The sequence below is a fragment of the Panthera onca genome, chromosome E2, assembly GCF_046562875.1.
Source record: "Panthera onca isolate mPanOnc1 chromosome E2, mPanOnc1 haplotype 2, whole genome shotgun sequence".
Taxonomy (NCBI): domain Eukaryota; kingdom Metazoa; phylum Chordata; class Mammalia; order Carnivora; family Felidae; genus Panthera; species Panthera onca.
In genome coordinates this window covers 22,536,701-22,557,225 of record NC_138353.1, presented here as the reverse complement: position 1 = coordinate 22,557,225, position 20,525 = coordinate 22,536,701, and the positions used below count along the sequence as shown (strand labels likewise).

The following is a 20,525-nucleotide window of genomic DNA, read 5'->3' as shown; positions in this document are numbered from 1 at the left end:
ATTCTGTACATGGATCTGCCTCAAATTTGATCATTGACCTTGGTGGAGTCATAATGTATCTTTTGCTAGTTTTTCTTCTTTTAAAACTGTAGCTTCAGATGTTGTTTTTGGAAGAAAGACTGAATATAATCTAAGTGTATTTCAGCCATTCGTTTTATGTCGTCTGCAGTGGCATCCCGTACTCGGGTTGTCCCAGGCTTACCTCATAGCTTTCTCTTGCCGGGGATGGGTTACATGTTTGGTTTTTCCTTCTGGAAAGGCAGTGGTTCCCCTGTCAGTTGTAAAGTGTTACAGCAGTGAAAATTTTAAAAGTATTACAGAAATGGTTTATAATTTGCTACTGTAGAAAACCATTACTTTTAACAGTTATTTTGATTTTTTAAAGTTCATATTTTAGTAATTAACTCTGAAGATAACTTGTTGGTTGAAATAGAGACAATTTTGGGAGCCATATTCTAGCCATACTGTCTCTACTAATATGGCATTAAAATTAATAGCAAGTGGCTTCAGAAGGTGAAATAAAGGAGACCTACATTACAGTTAAAGAAGAGAAAGACAAGTTATAATTTTTGTTTGTGGTGACCAATGAAAGATTTTTGTATTTTACATGTCTGAAATATGAAAGGTGTTAATGCTGTTTTATCAATAATAGTTATGGACAATAATAGGCCATGAAACATAATTACGACATTTTTAGATTTAGGAAGCAGTGTTGTACATTTGAATGTATGATGGAGGTCATCGTTAACCATATCTCATAACAGCATTTTAGACTTCTTCTCATTGCCTTCTTCAAAGCTATAATTTGCTTTATAAAAAAGTCTATTTTTTTCAGATGAAAAGCAAATGGATTTGAGTTCAGATTTTCTTTATCTCCTGCCCTCACATGAGGATTACAAATAAGATAAAGTAATTTAAAAAGGAGAAATGTTCATATACAAAATTATAGTCCAACTTTCCAGGGATTAGCTTCCATAGATTCCTCCTAGGGTATTTATGCCTGGCTGTGCCTAGAGTTGAAAGTATCCTGTGACAAGGCTTTGATGTGTTACTTTAGTAACTGAATTCTCTTGAGTAAGGATGGAAGATGTGTATTATTTGTGTTGAATTTTGTGTTATAACTAGGGTACATTGTGACCATTTTTGCTAATGCATTTTTGAAGCTTTCAGGCAGTTCTTCACAGTCTTTAATGTGCATATGAATCCTCTTGGGCTCTTGTTAAAACACAGATTGTGATTTAGCAGATCTGGGGGTAGCCCTGAGAGTATATACTTCTGAAACGTTCTGCAGGAATATCAGTGTTGCTGGTCCTTGGACCACACTTTGAGTAGCAAGATTATGAGAGAGATGGATCCTTGGAGTTGTCTTGCTTGCTTAAAAGCCATGCATCCCCCCCTCGCTGCCCCTCCCTCCCCCCATCTCCATATCCCCTCTTCTCAGAAGAAAGTCTCACTAAGTCTAGGTTTGTGCTTTTTTGAAGGTGGCTATTAACAGCCATGTCTTTCCTTTTTTTTTAAAAAAAATAGCAAAACACCGAATTGCCCATAAACCTCACTCCAAACCAAAAACTTCAGATATTTTTGAAGCAGATTTTGCAAATGATGTCAAATCCAAGGATTTGCTTGCTGATAAGGAACTGTGGGCTCGACTTGAAGAACTAGAGAGACAAGAAGAATTGCTGGGTGAACTTGATAGGTACCGAATGACAAATTATCTTTCCAAGAGATTTTGTTTCTAAACACATTTCCTTGTTAGTCTTTTTCCTCGTTAATAAAACAATACATGCTCATTGAAGAAAATACAGAAAAGTATAATATATTAAAATATCAATAATCCTCCCACTCGAAAATATATATTAATTTTCTAGAATATTTTCTGTTAGGACTTGTGCATTCATGCACATGCCCATGCATATGTGTGGGTACAGAAATACTTAAAATCCGTATTCCTGTGTTTTTAATAACAAGATTCAGCTATGTTTTGTATAATGAAGTACTAAGGTATATCAGATAGTCGACATAATAATTATGGGTGTTTTAAATATTTACAATTTAACTGAATTATTTTTATACTGTAGCCAGGATAATGCTGTATATCTAAATGACTTGTTAAAAAGAAAAATTTGCTGTGGATTTGTGTGTTACTGTAAAATGTTTATCCTTGCTTTCCTTTACAAACTTTTCTGTTTGTCGAGCAGGCAGTTTGTAATTTGGTCAGGTAGTTATATATATGAACAACTTTTCCAAACTGCTGTTTGAAATATACATTAGCACTCACTTGGAATTGTCAAAATACTCAATGAAATCTATTACTACAGAAGTTCCTATATTATTTTGCTTAAATGATGCACCGTATGCAGTAATTAGTTTCTGTGAAAAATAGGACATGAAGCACGAAGGATATATGTATATTTTTTTACATTTCACCTACAAATTCTTAGGTCTTTTTGATTAACTGATAATATTCCATTTTTTAAGATCCATCTTGAATCTTGTGATTTTCTTGGGCATGATTCTGTTTTTGCATGACGTTATTTCAGTTCTATTGCATTTTTGATTTTGTTATTTTTGTAAGGTCTTCAAATCCTTTGTAGAAATGAAGCATGAAAAATGTACATGTGTGTGTATAAATATAATTATATTCATGTGCATACATATAAATCCTTCATTATAAAAAGTTAAAATAATACATGCTTTAAAGTATTCCAAATATAGAAGTAGAAAATAATAATAAATAGCCCCAGTGTTAATAAACAGAAAATAAATTAGCCCCAGTGTTAATGTTCTGGGGCTATAATTTATGGTCTTTAAATACATATCTCTGTGAATTTCTTGCAAATTTCTTGATTGTATTATTTATATCATATTTACGTTGTGTGTGGCCAGTGTCCTCTTGCAAAGGTAAAAAAATCATCTATATTCTACTTATGTTTGAGTAACTACAACATACAGAATTAGCATAGAGTTTTTTGTTGTTGTTATTTCAAAGCGTTCTTATCAGCTAGAATTCTAGTTAAAAATATCTTATTCAAAATCTTAATTTTTGCCCATTGAAATGAACTGAAAATTAGAACATGTAGTATTTTGATGTGTATGTTTGATCTTAGTTTTCTCTCTTTCTTATTAGTAAGCCTGATACTATGATTGCAAATGGAGAAGATACATCTTCTGAAGAAGAAAAGGAAGATCAGAACATAAATGTGCATGTGATGCACCAAGTAACAGACTCTGTTCATTCCAGCAGTTGTTATAAGGATGTTACACATTCAGAACTGTTCAATGGCCAAGTGAATAGTCAGTTGAACTGTTCAATGATTGGTTCAAATTCTTATCACAGTAATGAAGATGAAGAAGAAGAAGAAGATGATGAAGATGATGGTGATAATGAAAATGATGTTTTAGGGGTTGGAGATCATTCTGTACCAACAATATATTTTTCTCACACTGTCGAACCTAAGAGGGTTTGTATGCTTTTTGTGTATAATTTAAATATTAACATAATTTAATATAAATATATTCTATAATATTCTTTAAAAGAACACTGTTAGAGTAATTAATATTGTTGATAGTGCCAAATAATAAAATCATCTTTTGCCTCTTGTTCTGACCAATTTATCTAAAAAAAAACAGGGAGAAAAAGTCAATGTCTAGATAGTTCCCATTGGTCCTTTGTTCTTTGAAGACACAGTGGAATTTGAATTGTTTGGGGTCTGGAAAGGAATCAGATTTGAGTAGCAACTACTGTAGCTCCACCTGTCCTTCATTCAGAGTTTTCTGAGAATTCTAGAGTTAATTATATTGTGGGTGTTTTGGTGTATTTAGGATGTTGAAAGTGACTACATTAGCTACATTTTTAATGATGCCAGGTTGTTACTTTCTGTGTGGGCATGACATGAATAGGAGCATCATGAGCAAAGTGGAAAAGTTCAGGAGGAAGTAAAAAGTAGCTTCTTTTCAGATAAAGTAAATCTAAACATCTGTGGGTAATCGTGACTCTAGAATTTTGGCATTTAAGAACTGGGGGTTATTGTGAGATCTTTTTTTTTTTTAAAAGTAGTGTTTATTTTTGAGAGAGAGAGCACACAAGCAGGGGAGGGACAGAGAGAGGGAGACACAGAGTCTGAAGCAGGTTCCAGGCTCTGAGCTATCAGCACAGAGCCCAACGTGAGGCTTGAACCCATGAACTGTGAGATCATGACCTGAGCCAAAGTTGGATGCTTAACCGACTGGGCCACCCAGGCGCCCCTGTAGAGACCTTCTAATACAGGGTTTTTAAGCTTTTCTTTAGTATCAAAAGACTTTTTGTTCCCCTTGTACTTACTGTAGGATCCCAGTATTTAAAATAAATCAAAACAGTTAGTTCTGATTGGAAGGATAGACTACCTTAAATCCATTCCCTTGCTCCCAGTGCTGCTCTGAGTAGCAACTGGGAATTCATCTTTATACTTAAGGCCTATAAGTCCATAGACCTGGCTAGTAATACAACAGAAAGTCCTTTGTCTCAGTGCACTGGTCTTTGTACCACTAGATATCCGTGCAGGGATTGCCTGTATCACAGTTAAGGGTCTGTGGTATCAATCTTAAGTGTCTGTGATTATTATTTAATGAAACATGTTTAAAACATATCTGATATTTCTAAGGTCCCTTAAGTTATCCTGCTGTAGTATGAAGTGAAATAATTTATGGTTTTTTATATGTTAATACTTCAGACTAAAGGGAGCATCTTGTGAGTTCTTTAGAAAAAACTGATGTAATAGCCAGAAAAAGAAATTTGTTTTAGGATTCTTATTTCATGCTTTAAATTCTTCCTTATTTGCATGTTGATAAAATAGGAAGAATAAATAATATTTGTAGGAATTTTGTGAGGAAGAGCAGTCATTATTAATATGGAAAGTGTAGTGTTAGTGTTGAGTAGAAGAATGACATAATAATCCTACAGGGTTGGTTTTTATTTTTTAGTCCAATTTCTAAAAACTAGAGGTATTTAAAAAATTCCAAATAATTAAGCATTATCTAATATTGCTTTTATGACTTAAATTTTATATTTTCTTACCAAATATTTCTTTTGGTTAATTATGTTCTTTGTTTTGAAATGCATGATTTAAGCCAAAAATTTATATCAAAGTAATGGGGTGATATGAAAACTTATAATAAATCTGTCATTTAATTTAAATGTAATTTGTTTTCTATACAATAATAAAATCCCTAAAGACTAGAATTGGTCATTAAAGAAGATATAATTTAATGCTGTAGAAGTGTGTTAAGGTAAGGACTTTTTAATCCTATAATAGTGTGTACATCATTTCATGTCAAAAACTGTCTCTCTTCTTTAATTATAAAGTTTATTTGTTTTAGTTTTGGCTTTGATTTAATTTCTCAGAAGGTTTGTAATTTGCTGTGAAATTTTTAGGTCCGAATAAATACTGGAAAAAATACCACTTTAAAATTCAGTGAGAAGAAAGAAGAAGCCAAACGTAAACGAAAGAACAGCTCTGGTAGTGGTCATTCTGCCCAGGAACTGCCTACCATCAGGACTCCCGCTGACATTTATAGGTGAGTGGTATTCACGGGCAACAGGACAAGCTGCCGTCCCCTTACCTCTTTTTGTAACTGAACATTTACAGGAGCAGGTTGCCTGTAACACAGAAGCCTGTCCATCACGGACAGGTGAGGGGCTCTGATCGGGTTGGCTTAGTATTTTAAAGGCTCTCCCAGGAGCTGCTGAGCCACCACAACTGCCCAGTTCAGAACAGTTGGAACATTGCATAAGTTTCCCCTTTCCCCCCTCTTTGCCAATGCTTTTAAACATTCTCAATCTTTCTAGTGAAAAAATCGTAGTATGTTAACTTTAGAAATGTAAGTTTGGGTTTCCAGTGGGCTGGAGCAGTGCTTTCCTGCCACAGCTATGATGATGCTTGCATGTGATTTGCCTTTCCGCGAAGTAAGTTAAGTATTGCTGTTCCAGTTTTTTGTTGTCTTGTTTGTTGAGAAAGTTATCATTTGGAAATACCTACTGTTTTCATGACCCATATTTGTAAAATAGTTAAAATTGCTAAATTGTTTTCTAAGTAGGTCTAGATTACATGTAGAATTTCGACAAATTAGACTGTTGTCACCCAGAACATGCTTATAAATAAAGTGCTGTATTAGGCCCCAAAAAATCATATTTTAAAGAATGTAAAATACATCATTTGAAGCTACAAAATTGTTGATTATGAAAATTTTAGATGTAAGTTTGAAAAAAAACACTCTAATTTCTAAAAAATATTTTTTAAAATCTTACAAATTCATCCTCAGTTTATGAGTTACCTAAAGTGCGTGTATATGTTTTTGGACATCATAGAGTCTTTGTTGATGTTGTGAATGGAGAATATGTTCCTCGTAAGTCCATCCTGAAGTCTCGCAGCAGAGAGAACAGTGTTTGCAGTGACACCAGTGAAAGCAGTGCTGCTGACTTTGATGACAGACGGGGAGTTCTGAGGAGTATTAGCTGCGAAGAGGCCACTTGTAGTGACACCAGTGAGAGTATTTTGGAAGAGGAACAGGAAGAAAACCATCACAAGAAACTTTTGCCTTTATCAGGAACACCTGAGGTGTGTGTGTATTGTTAACTCTTTATTTCGTACAGTATCTTTCATCACTTTTTGTGAGTTTAAAAAGGTGGTGATAGCAGGGCGCCTGGGTGGCTCAGTCAGTTAAGCGTCTGACTTCAGCTCAGGTTGTGATCTTGTGGTTTGTGAGTTCAAGCCACGCATCGGGCTTGCTGCTGTCAGCGCAGAGCCCGCTTTGGATCATCTGTCCCAGCACTTCCCCCTACCCCCAACTCTCTCTGTCTTTCAAAAATAAACATTAAAAAAAAAAAAAGTGGTGGTAGCTCCATTTCAGAAGGGCATATCATTCATTTTCCTGATTTCACAGTTCACTTTTGGAGTCGAAAAGTTATTTCTTTAAAAGAGGCTCTCCTCTCCTTTTTAAAAAATTGCAGCTGCTATATCTCCCTGGTATGGTCTATAAATCTTTAATCTTACAATCTCTAAATTATTATTTTTTTTGTATAGTTATTTATTGAAGTTAATCAGCTGAGTAATGACATTGTTTATCTTATAGCTTCTTTAGCTGATACATACATTTAATCTCAAAAGTCATGGACCCTAATTAATTCTAAGCTTATTCTTTTTTGATAATTAATAATTTATAAAAAATTAATAGCCACTAGCAAACACACAAATGCAGATATTATAATCTTAGTTCAAGAAAAATTTTTTTGGGGAAAAGTATTACTAGTCTTAAAGTTCTATTTTTGTGAAATAAGAATTTTAAAGTATCTTAGTTTGCATATACATTACCTTTTTGACAAGAAGATCATTTAGCAGCTTATTTTAAATGAATTACTACTAGACCAAACTATAGTCATTTTATAATAGTTTATAGGTAGCAGATTATACTTTTCTCTTTTATGTGCTTTAGTTAAAGAAAAAATACTGTATGGCAGGTAATTATCTGAAGTCCTGTGTTTTGGCCTGTGCCAGTGACATATTTATTTTTGGGGGTTATGGAGCCATTTTACAGTTTAAAGAAAGTTGTAGATCCTCTCCTCAGAAAAAGTCAGTGCACACATATACATTCTTATCCACCACATTGCACACACTTGTGTGTGGGGGGAATGGTACTGAGGGATCCCAAAACAAAAATTCCTATCTATGAGATAGTCATATGTTAGGGTTTCCATTATTCCCGGGGATGATTTCTTCAATTGTTTTTGTTCTGGGTGTATCTCAAATTTTCAATTTATAAAGTATTTAGAAAAACTGGGGAACTCATACCTGTATCAGACTGATATACCCATTTGTGCATACATTCAATACATATAAAATATATATGTTTATATATAAATAAGCATATGTAAAACTTCTATTGCTTATACTGAATGGTAACTTAATGGTAATAATAGTACTAAATTGTCACTGGGGATGGAGATCATTAGCATTTAGGGACAGCATGTATGATTAGAATTAGAATGTTCTCCTCCCCATTATATCACCTGATATAATCATCTCAGTTGACGTAGAAAGTATCCAATTTAACAGTCTTCCATACTGTTAGAAAAACAGGTAATGGATGTAGACCTTTGCTACTTTTTATTTATTTAAGTTTACTTATTATGAGAGAGAGAGAGAGGGAGACAGAGAATCCCAAGTGTGCTCCACACTCAGCACAGAGCCCTGTGCAGGCTCGATCTCAGCACCATGAGGTCATGACCTGAGCTGAAATCAAGAGTCAGACACTCAACTGACTGAGCCACCCAGGTGCCCAACTTTTACTTTATAAGGACTTAGTGTATCATGGTATAGCTAGACCTCAAGTCTGGGACTTAGTTTTATTTCACTCTAACTAGCTTTGTACTTCATATTGAACAGTTTTTGTTAGCATTCTAGATGCTATAAATTTTTTTTAACATGAAAACAAATAGTTCATGCATATGACAAGTACTTGAAAAGATCTGCTTTTCAGTATCTTTAAACGCTGAAGTGTCTCTTTTTTCAAAAGCATTTTTAATATAGTAAGAAGGCTCAGTGAGCATCATCCTATTTTATCATCCTATTTTATCAATAGGAGTTTTGAGAAAGTAGACTTGAAGTTTCTTTTAAGAGCTTGGATTTCACCCAAGTTCTTGAAATACTGTGGGAGGGTAGGGGCATTCTTGTTTTTTCATTTCTTTGGTGGGGCAAGGTGGAGGGGATGGCTTTTTAAACTTTTCAGGTGATACACTGTCTTAACTCAGTTTGTACTCTTGGTAGACAAAAGCAAGCAAAATACACATGAAAGTTTACGTGTCAAATTTTACTTTGTATGTAATGAGTTTTTAGAAGATGAAAGGTGGGGGGGATCCAAATACCACAGACCTTAAAAATAAAATTGTTATCAAATCCTTGGTTTTTACAGATCTTTATGTAAAAAGATATATGAAGATGTATCTTTGGTTGTATTTCCATCATTTTGTACACATTATTTTTGTTCCAGTTGAACAAACAGTTGACTACATTACATCCAGCAAATATCCAGCTGAAACGAAAGAACCACTGTGTGTGTGTGTGTGTGTGTGTGTGTGTGTGTGTGTGTGTGTGTGAGTGAGAGTGTGCGGAACATCTGATTTCCATCATTGAATTAAGTGTAGCAAATTTTGAGACTGATGCTGCCTCCACTAGTATCAGCACTTAATTTTTCAGTTTACACTGATCTCTTGAGTAAAATTGAGGCAAGATGCAATAAAATATTCCAAGTAATTGCATACATGAACACCACCTAAGAGATGTCACTACCGCTGAAAAGTAAGCTATTGGCTAGCTGGCAGCATGGCCTCCATAGGATAGCGAATTCGTCAGCTCACGTTTGACACCCTAATAGCATTTTTTAGTTTAATACATTAGTTTTCACGTCATGGTCTGGACGTGAATGTATGAAAATTGGGGACCTTTTACATACCCATTTTTGTTTAATCCCAGATAAAACATTCATTTTACATTTTGCTTTCTTACATGTATATTATCAAAATCTATTTATGTTTGGTGATGTCATTAAGATACATTTTAATGGTAGCTGATTTCTCTAAACAGTTTATATTTTGATGTTATACTTTTGTGTATTTATCCAAGAATCTTAAGAATTCATTTTTTTTTTTTAACATTTATTCATTTTTTGATAGAGACAGCGTGAGTGGGGAAGGGGCAGAGAGAGAGGGAGACACAGAGTCCAAAGCAGGCTCCAGGCTCTGAGCTGGCAGCCCAGAGCCCGATGTGGGGTTCGAAGCCATGAACCATGAGATCATGACCTGAGCTGAAGTCGGATGCTTAACCGACTGAGCCACTCAGGCGCCCCAAGAATTTACTTCTAATGAAAGGAAATGTCTAATTGGCAAATACAGGATCAAGATTTTGTGGGCATCTTATTTGCATTTTATTACCATAATCTGACTTTTGTCTTCTAGGCTTTTTCTGGAACTGTAATAGAAAAAGAATTTCTATCGCCCTCCTTAACACCACACCCAACCATGGTTCATCCTGTGTTACCCACCATTCCAGAACGAAAAGAAGTCTTGTCAGAAATATCAGAGGAGACTACCAAGAGGGTTTCAAAGTTCAAAGCTGCCAGATTGCAGCAGAAAAACTAGGGCCTGCCAAGGAGTTTACATCCTAGAACCTCGTTTTGCATTTCTTTAGAATCTGTATAGCAAAATATGTTACATGTAGTTGAAATAAGGCATCCTGAATGCACTTGGCAGCAAGTTCTCTTACTGTTATCAGTGGTATTAAAAAGAAAGTAAATGTTTGAATACTTTAATATTCAGCTTGTTTTGTTAATTCTCTGAATACTGTCAATACTGTTGTCTAAGTTTTCTTAGGATGCGGTGGCAGTATTTGGAATTATTTTTCAAAGAATACTGTTCATATGTATTGTTTTTGTGTTTTGAACTAAATACAGGCAGTTTTGTGCCAGCTGTGAAGTTGTGCATACCATATGGACCATTTTAAGGAAACTTTTAAAATTTCAAATAGATTCAACAATTATATTCCTTACTTTAGCATTTTAAAGGCACTTTAAAAAAATCTACTTCTAGTAGGTTTTGCAGCTAGGTGGCTATTTAAAAAACCTCTCTCTCCCCTTTGACTGTCATTCTATCATCTCTGAGGCAGAAAACTACATGTACCCTTTGGGAAAGTTTCTTTGATTGGAAGAATGGTATTTTGTAAAACATTTTTTTTTTCAAGTAAAAATTTTATGAAACTTGGTCTCTAAAATGTGAGCTTTATGATTCAGAGTTGAATTATAGAAATAAATGTCTTTGATTCATATGTATGCTACATGCACCACACAATGAATCCTTGAATTCTTACAATTCCATAGGCAATTCTTCTCCCTTAAGTTGTTCACTTTTAACTGGCATTATATTTTGGGAGAGAAGGAGAGGTTGTGTAGATGCTAAAAAAAACATTTTTTTAAAATAAATTTTAATTTTAATTTTTCCACCATTGTCATTCTCCAGGGCTACTTTCTTACTAGTAAATAATTGAAATAACATATTGACTGTTAGCAAAAATCTTTAAAATAAAGAGAAATTTATTCTAACATTGAAAGTTATACTGCAAGTGTTAACCATTAGCTTGATGCATGCTGAAATGAAGCTTTTAAAAAGCATTCTGCATTAGTGCTAAAATAAGCCATCAATGCCAGTCCACCCTCTATTCATGGCTAAATATTTAAGGTTATTTATAGTTTCTTTAATGAATTCTTGCTTAAACAAAGTGAAATTATGTCCTAGAAAAGTAGAAGCTATTTGTAACTAGAACAGCACAACTGTAAAAGTTTTATGAATATGTATTTTAATAATAAGGGGGTGAGCCTGAATCTCCACAAGTTAATGGGTAATTCAGAACAGAGGACTGATTTTGAAAGATAGCCTAGAAATGTAGAAGATTTGTTCTTTAGTAAATTTTAGTCAACTGTGCATATATTTTTAGTTAAAACTTTCTCTCAGCCCCTCCCCCACAAAAAAACAAGAATACCATCACACACACTCAAAGGAGCTCCTGACTCCCAAATGAAATGTTATTAGAGTGAGCTGTGCTAGATCTTTCCCCCAGTAACAAAGTTTGTTGTGGGACTATTGTGATATTCTTTACAGACCTGTAATTTCAAGAGTACTGTCATTAAATAATTTTTCATAATTTGAGCCTGTTGTTGTTTATGTATTATGTTACTTCTTGCAAATAAGATGTTCCCTCATAGAACAAGATGGTAGTAGAAGCAAAGAAAAAGTGTTTGATAACATTTTCTTATGTCTTGCTGAAGACCAGATGAAGTGGTGTAGCCCCATTTCATAGCCTCAGTCTTACAACAGAGTTTCAGCTCTAACTTAGTGTAGCTTTATTTATCATGTTAAATTCACGTTTCAGTGGGTTAAAATGAAGCTGGTCATAAGTGTTCTCTTTTAGACCATTGTAAAACAATAGCAGAAGTTTTTTTTAAATTTTGAACTAATTTTAGACTTCTAGAAGAATTGCAAAACAGTACAGTTTCTGTATACCTCTTAGCTTCTGCTAAATTATAATGTATAACCACAATACAGTTATGAAAACCACAAACTTGATGTTGGTGCAGTGCCATTGACTGACTTACAGATCTTATTTGAATTTCACCAACTTTTCACTAGGTGTTCTTTTTCTGTTCCAGGACCCTATCTAGGATCCCATCTTGGCGTTTGTTTATTACTGCTCCTTAGTCTGACAGTTTGTTGTTTGTTTGTTGTTTTTTATGACTTTGAAGTATTGGAAGAGTACTGGTCAGGTATTTTGTTGGATGATCCTCAGTTTGAGTTTGATGTACTCACATAATTAGAATGAGGTTTTGCATTTTTGGCAAGAATATCACAGAAATGCATCATATCAAGAGGTGCATTTCATTGCGTCATTTCAAGGGGTCCAGAATTCATTATGTTAACCTTGATCACTTGGTTAAGGTGGTGTCTGCTGGGTTTCTCCACTATAAAGTTACTGTCTTTTCGTTTGTAGTTAATAAATACCTTTTAGGAGATACTTTGAGATTATGCAGATTGTTTTTTTTTTTTTTCTCTTCAATCTTAAGCCCAATAATTTTTGCATTCATTGGTAGATCTTGTCTGCAACAGTTATTACTGTGGGATTTGCCTAATGGTGATTTTGTTTTGCCCTTCCTTCCTTCCTTCCTTCCTTCCTTCCTTCCTTCCCTCCCCACCCCCAATTTAATGTAGTGGAGGGGCTCCTCTGAAGCTATTTTAATGCTTCTGTTGAGAATTAATTAGCTTTATTAACATCAAGGTGTCTGGGTACTTTATTTATTTATCTATTCTTTACATTTATTCCTTAGAATTCTCTTGTAATGAAAAGATGTGCCGTTCTCTCCCCACCCCCACCCCTACTGTTTATTAATTATATCAGTATGAACTTGGATATTTATTTTAGTCTGTGGGTTAAGATCCAGTTATCATTGTTTTGTTTGTTCACATTGTTCTACATTTGACCATTAGGAACTTCTTTGAGTTCACACCTGACCCTGAATTCTTTCAAGAAATCACCATATTTTTGTTTGAATATTTTAACTCCACAAAATGTACAGGCTTATCTTATATTTTTCCTGCTCCAGCCTTAAGATCATCATCAGTCACTTCTCCAGGGAGCCCTTATTCCTTTTATTGGAGAAAGTTGTTTAAAAACCACCATTTCTCATGTGGGTGTGGGTATTGCCATTGTGGTGTCATTGCTAGAAACCCTTCTTCAGTAGTTAGAGCTAGGAAATTATTTTTTTTATTTAAAAAAAAAATTTTTTTTTTTAACGTTTATTTATTTTTGAGACAGAGAAAGAGCATGAACAGGAGAGGGGCAGAGAGAGAGGGAGACACAGAATCTGAAACGGGCTCCAGGCTCTGAGCTGTCAGCACAGAGCCCGACGTGGGGCTTGAACTCACGGATTGTGAGATCATGACCTGAGCCGAAGTCAGACACTTAACCGACTGAGCCACCCAGGCGCCCCTAGAGCTAGGAAATTATAACCACTGCATGTGTTTACATATTTGTCTGTTTCTGTATGTTAAAAAACATTCAAGTTTATACTGACACTTCGATTCTAACGCCACAGGATTTGTTCCAGTTTTTCCTTATTTGTGACTTTTTTCTCCCAACAGTGAGAAACCTGCTGTTTACTATCTACAATGTATTTGCCTATTTTTTATTTATTTTTTTAAGGAAATTTTTAAAGTTTGTTTATTTTGAGAGAGAGCATGTGTATGCCCTTGGGGGGTGGGGAGGAGCAGAGAGAGGCAGAGAATCCCAAGCAGACTCCACGTTGTCAAGTGCAGAGCCCAATGTGGGGCTCTATCCTGTGAACCATGAGATCATTGACCTGAGCCGAAATCGACTCGGATGCTTAACCGACTTAGCTACCTAGGCGCTCCCCATCCATCCTCTCTCTCCCTTTCTCTCTGCCCTTCTCCCCACCCCGCCCCACCAGGCATGTGTGGACGTGCACATTCTCATATTCTCTCTCTCTTTCTCAAGATAAATAAACTTAAAAAAAATATATGCACATAAAAGTAGTTTCAGAGTGCTAATTCTTATTCCCAGGAGAAACATTCATTAACTACATTGCACTATTTATGTTATTTTTTTTCTTTAGCTATTAGTCAAGAAACTTCTCCAAAGTTGTTAGTTTTTTTTCTTTCTCACTCCCCTCACTGATTGTTATTCATTTGTAATATGAATATTACAAATGTTACAGATATTAGGTTGATTTGTTACTGTTTGTGTTCCAGTTTGGATTCTCCACATCCTTGTTGGTGTTAATGGTTTAACTTGGTGGTATGTGAGGGGTATGTGAACTTTAATGTGGTTCTGACAGTCACAACTACATAAAAAGGTAAACATGGAGAAGTGTCACACCTTCTTCTTGCCTGCTACCCTGCTTCCATTCCCATCTTGCTATCACTTCTCCACCTACCCACTGCACATACCAGTCTATTTTCTCATTCCTTTGCACTTTTTTCCTCTCAGTTAATAGTATGCTCTGGTAATCACTGTATGTCAGTTTATAGAGATCTTTCTCTTTTTTTTTTTTAAACAGATTTTGTATTCTCTTAGGTAGTTGTAACATGGTTTATTCAGCACTTTCTTTGGGCATTATTCCTGGTATTTTGCAATTACAAACAACGATGGCAATGAGCAAGTTCAGTGTATGTGTATCTTTGTGCATTGAAGGGGTATCTTCAAGGTAGATTCCTAGAAGTAGGATTGATGGGCCATGTGCATAATTACTCTATGACTTCTTTTAAACAGTGTAAAGTCTGTTTTTGAATGTATTCTCATATTAAGGACATGGTTTTAATATGTATGTTTGCATATCTACATTCATTGATGATTCTTTGATAATAACTCTGGGACGCTAGTATCCTAAAGGGACTTCAAAAAGTCAAAAATATTAAATTAAGTATAGTGATCATGTTCATTTTGCTACATTTTTATTTATTTTACTTTTTGGGGAAATTGGTCATGCATGTGATTTATAAGAGCTTTCCATTCATTGGAATATTTCCAAATTTTATTTTTTTTAATTTAAAAAATGTTTTTATTTTAGTGTGTGCAGGGGAGAGGGGCAGAAAGAGAGAAAGAATCTTAAGCAGGCTCCATGCTCAGCAAGGAGCCCGATGCAGGGCTCAATCCCACGACCCTGGGACCATGACCTGAGCCGAAATCAAGAGTTGGACACTCAACTTGACTGAGCCATTCCAGGTGGCCCTGGAATATGTCCACATTTTAGAAGTGCATATACCTCATTGTATTAGATTTATTTTTCTCTTTGAAGGAACAACTTTTCAAGGATACTAATCTTTATCTGTGTGTTCTTTTGGTGAGTAGCATATAGACTTTCAATTGAATGCTTGTTGAATGAATTCTTTAACTACAACAGATATTTGTGGTTTATGTATTTAATCTGTTGGTGAATATTGTCGAGTTTTTACATTTTACAATGCTTTCTCAGTTTAAATTTCATCTTCTAGGAAGATCATTAGGATATGAAGGAGTTTTTGTAGTTCCCTTAAATAATTGATGGATTTGTAAAGAACTGCATAATATTTTTGAGCACTTACTATGTGTCACGTATTTTTTGTGTTCTTTATATGGACTGTTTCATTTAATGCAGTAGCCCAGTTAGGTAGATACTGGTTTTGTTTTGTTTTTTGTTTTTTTTTTTTTTTGTTTGTTTGTTTTTAATCCCCTCTATTTTAGAGATGAGGAAACTAACTCAGATTAAGCAACATTTTAAGTCACAGGGCTGTTAAAGTGGTGGAATTCGGATTTAAAGCCAGCAGCTTTGCTCCATAATCAGCACTCTTAACACACGTTTTTGACATTTAAATTGTCTGCCTTCTAAACAAGAGCAAGTAGCTAGTAAGAAAATATGTGATCTCTAGAACATCTGAATACTTGCTGACTCATTGTGAGGCCCCCTTTTTAAAAATCTGAATTGGAAACCTGCTCTGTTTCTTAAACACACGTTAAGAGAGTTCATTTTGACTTGGAATGGAGGTGGAGTTTCAACTATGTTGTTTGGCCATATGTGTAAAAAAAAGGAGTGTGCAGAGAGAGAACAGGAAAAGTATAAAGAGAAGTAATCATTGTACCAGTATTTCATGGAGAAACGACACATTTTTAAAATGTGAATTTAGGCATTACGTGCGTTTAAGTATAGAATTACTATGTTCACAATCCAGTGACCTCAGAGTGACCCTCCTTGTCCTTAATATTTTTTTTGCCTTACTGTATTTCACATGACATTAATGTAGCTAGCTAAATATTTTTCTAGTATAACAGTTTACATCTTTTGTGTGTTTGTGATACTTCTCTGTTTTTGTCTTTTTCTGTATACATACCTGGGCATAATAGTAATATTATATTGTTACTGTAAACTGTTCTTAACCTGACAATGCTTTGTTAACTCAGGTTTAGTGTAAGTTTATTGTAATCACTCTTACTAGGACTTACTCTGCTATTTGGGCATTCTGTTTACCCTGATTATTTATTGCCTCCACACAGTGCCCTTTACTACTGTTCAGGTTAAGTGCTTTTTGTTTTCCTGTTATCTCTACTGATTTGGAAATTATGTATTTGCTATATTTTAATTTTTTGACACTCTCCTATGAAAATGTGCATCTTTTTTTGGTTCTGTTTTTTTTCTAACAGTTTTATTGAGGCATAATTTATATACCATAGCATCCATTTTTAAGTGTGCAGTTTAGCGTTTTTCAACTTCAAGTTGTGCTGCTATCACTACAACCCAGTTTTAGAATATTTACATCATGCTAAGAAGATCCGTTGTACCCATTTACAGTCAGTTCCTATTTATATCTCCGCCTCAGGCAACCATGAATTTGCTTTCTGTAGATTTCCATTTTCTGCACAGTTAATATAAATGGAATTGCACAATATGTAGTCTTTTGCATCTGTCTTTGATTTGGCGTCAGGTTTTTGAGGTTCATCTGTGTTGTCTTGTGTGTCCGTAGTTCCTTCTTGGTCCTGCATAGTATTCCATTGTATGGACATACCACATTTTGTTTATTTCATTGGTTGACGAACATGTGGATTGTTCAGTTTTCTGACTATTATGAATAAATGCTGTGAATATTCATTCTGCCAGGTTTTGTGTGGACATACGTTCTTTATTTCTCTTGAGTAGATAACGTATGAGTGGGATTGCTAGACTGGATGATGAATTTAAGTTTAGCTTTTTAAGACATTACACAGTTTTCCCAAGTATATTTTTATATGCCTCCAATGTATGAGATTTCTAGTTTCTCCATATCCTTGGTTACGTGGTATTGTCTTTTTCATTCTAGCCATTCTTGTGGCTATAAAGCATTATTTCATTGTTTTAAATTTGCACTTCTGTATTGACTAACAATGTTGAGAACTTTCATGTGCTGTTAGCCATTGTGTCTTCCTTGTAGTGTCTATTCAGATTTGTTGCCCATTTTTAAAAATGTTTATTTATTTTGGGAGAGAGTGTGTACATGCATGAGTGGGGGAGGGGCAGAGAGCAAGAGAATCCCAAGCACGCTCCACACTATCCGTGCAGAGCCTGACATGGGGCTCAAGCTCATGAACTGTGAGATCATGACCTGAGCTGAAATCAAGAGTTGGATGCTTAACTGACTGAACCACCCAGGCGCCCCAGTTGTGCTCATTTTTTAATTGGATTGTTTTTTATTATTGAGTTGTAAGGGTTCTTTACATAGTCTAAATACAAGTCTTTTATCAGATATGATTTGCAAATATTTTAAGTCTGTGACTTTGATTTTTTAAATGGTGTTTTTGAAGCACAGGTCTTTGGTTTTGAACAAGTCCAGTTGACAATTTTTTTCTTTTATGGATTTTTCCCCCCTCTTCCTTTCCTTCCTTCCCCTTCTTTCCCTCCCTCCCTCTCTCCTTCCCTTCCTTTCCTTCCTTCCTTCCTTCCTTCCTTCCTTCCTTCCTTCCTTCCTTCCTAAGAACTCTAAGGATTTGTCTCCTGTGTTTTCTTCTAATATAGTTTTAGCTCTTAGAGTAAGGGCTATGATCATTTTGAGTTAATTTTTGTGTATGACATGACACAAGGGTCTAAATTCAACTGGATACCAACCCAGTTGTCCCAGAACCATTTGTTGAAAAGATTGTCTTTTTTACAGTGAGTTATTTTGGCATCTTTTTTGAAAATCAGTTGATTGTAAATGTGAAGCTGTTTCTTTGTGTACTCCCAATTATGTTTCATCTCTTTGTCTATCCTTATATCAGAGCAAAATGGTCTTTATTTACTGTGGCTTTATAGTAATTTTTCAAATAAGAACTGTTAAGTTCTCCAACTTTGTTCTTCTTCAAAATGTTTTTGGCTATTCTGAGTCCTTTGCATTTCAATGTAAATTTTAGGATCATCTTATCCACGACTGCAGAAATCCTGTTGTTTTTTTTTTTTACAGGATTTATATTAAATCTATAGATAATTTTGGGGGAGAATTGCCATGTTCATATTGAGTCTTTAATCCAGGAACATGAACCATTTCTTCATTTATTTGGATCCTCATTAATTCTCTCAGCAAAATGTGGTGTAGTTTTTAGTGTACAGTTCTTTAACTTCTTTTGTTAAATTTATCCTAAGTCTTTTATTTTTGATGCTGTTATGAATAGAATTGTTTCCTTCCTGTCATTTTGCTGGTATGTAGAAATACAGTTGACTTTTGTATATTGTGTTTGTCTCCTGCGACCTTCCTGAACTCAATTATTAGTTTTTGTCACAAGGATGTGTGTGTGTGTGTGTGTGTGTGTGTGTGTGTGTGTATTCCTTAGGATTTGCTACATACAGGATCATGTTATCTGTGAATAAGGAGAGCTTTACTTCTTTTTGTCCCCCCTCCAAATTCCTTTTCTTTTTCTTGACAGATTGCACTGGCTAGAACCTCTAGTACAGTATTGAATAGAAGTGGTATGGGGTGCCTGGGTGTCTCAGGTGGTTAAGTATCTGACTCTTGATTTTGGCTCAGGTCATGATCTCACGGTTCCTGAGATCGAGCCCCGTGTTGGGCTCCATGCTGACAGCATGAAGCCTCTCTCTCCTTTCTCTTTGCACCACCCCCCTCTGCTTGCACTCTCTCTCTCTCTCTCTCAAAATAAATAAAACTTATTTTAAAAAGTGGTAAGAATGGACATCTTTTTCCTTATTGGTGAGAAGGTGTTCAGTCTTTCACCATTAAGTGTCATGTTGGCTATAGGTTTTTCATGGATACCTTTTATTAGGTTGAGTAAATTTCCTTTTATTTCTGATTTGTTGGAGTTTTCTATCATGAATGGGGCTGGATTTTGTCTTTTTTTCTGCATCTGTTGAGATAATCATGTGATTTTTCCCTTTATTAATATGGTACATTACATTAATTGTTTTTCTGATGTTAAGCCAACCCTGCCTTCCTGGGATAAATCCCACTTTGTGTAATCCTTTTTAGATGTTATTATATAATCCTTTTGTTGTATATTGTGTAATTAATTCAGTGTTCTGTAAAATCCTGTCTATATGTTATTGAATTTGGTTTGCTGATATGTTGTAGGGGATATTTGTGTATATATTCATGAGAAATACTGGTTTGTAGTGCTCTATTCTTGTGATGTCTTGTCTGGCTTTTATATCAGGATAACACTGGCCTTGTAAAACAGGATAAGGAAGTGTTTCTTACTCCTGAATAAGTTTGTGAGGAGTTGGTGTTATTTCTTCTTTGTTTGGTAGAATTTACCAGTGAAAATGTCTGGGCCTGGGCTTTTCTTTGTGAGAATGTTTATAATTACTATTCAGTTTCTCTACTTGTTATAAGTCTATTTGAATTTTATATTTCTTTATGAGCCCATTTTGGTAATTTTCACTTTCTAGGAATTTGTCCATTTCATGTGAGTTGTCTGGTTTGTTAGCATATGTTCATAGTATTTTCTTATAATCCATTTAATTTCTGTACGATTGGTAATGATGTTCCCTTTTGATTTCTGATTTTGCTAATTTTTGTCATCTTAGTTTTTGGTCAGTCTAAGTAAAGGTCTGTCAATTTTGTTGATCTTTTTAAAGAAACATTTTTGTATTTCATTGATTTTTTTTTTTCTCTTTTTCTTGTTTTCTATTTTATTGATTTCTACTCCAATCTTTATTATTTCCTTCTTTCTCCTTGTTTTGGTCTTAGTTTAGTCTTCCTTTTTAGCTTTTTTAAGGTGTGAACTAAGGTGTTGATTTGAGATTATTCCTTTCTAGTATAGACATTTAAAGATATAAATTAACCTCTAAGCACTGCTTTAACCACAACCAGTGAATTTTGATCTGTTGTGTTTTCAGTTTCCTTTAGTTCAAAACATTCTAATATCTCTTGAGATGTCTTGTTTGATCCATGGATTATTTAAATATGTATTGTTTAATTTCCAAATATTTGAGGATTTCCC

At 34.7% G+C, this 20,525-nt stretch overlaps 1 protein-coding gene across 4 annotated transcripts in view; it reads left to right on the top strand.

Moving 5' to 3' along the window:
- URI1 (URI1 prefoldin like chaperone) overlaps positions 1-20,525 on the top strand; it is a 124,895-nt gene that overhangs the window by 88,054 nt on the left and 16,316 nt on the right. For 3 of the 4 annotated variants that reach the window (XM_060650863.3, XM_060650864.2, XM_060650861.3), the window contains 5 exons: positions 1,528-1,696; positions 3,128-3,461; positions 5,411-5,553; positions 6,344-6,593; positions 9,986-11,728. In XM_060650863.3, coding sequence (XP_060506846.1) covers positions 1,528-1,696; positions 3,128-3,461; positions 5,411-5,553; positions 6,344-6,593; positions 9,986-10,168 — 1,079 coding nt within the window. In that variant the 3' untranslated portion in view covers positions 10,169-11,728. Of the gene's footprint in view, positions 1-1,527; positions 1,697-3,127; positions 3,462-5,410; positions 5,554-6,343; positions 6,594-9,985; positions 11,729-20,525 lie in introns of those variants that run through there. The other variant, XM_060650862.3, reaches the window with a different exon arrangement.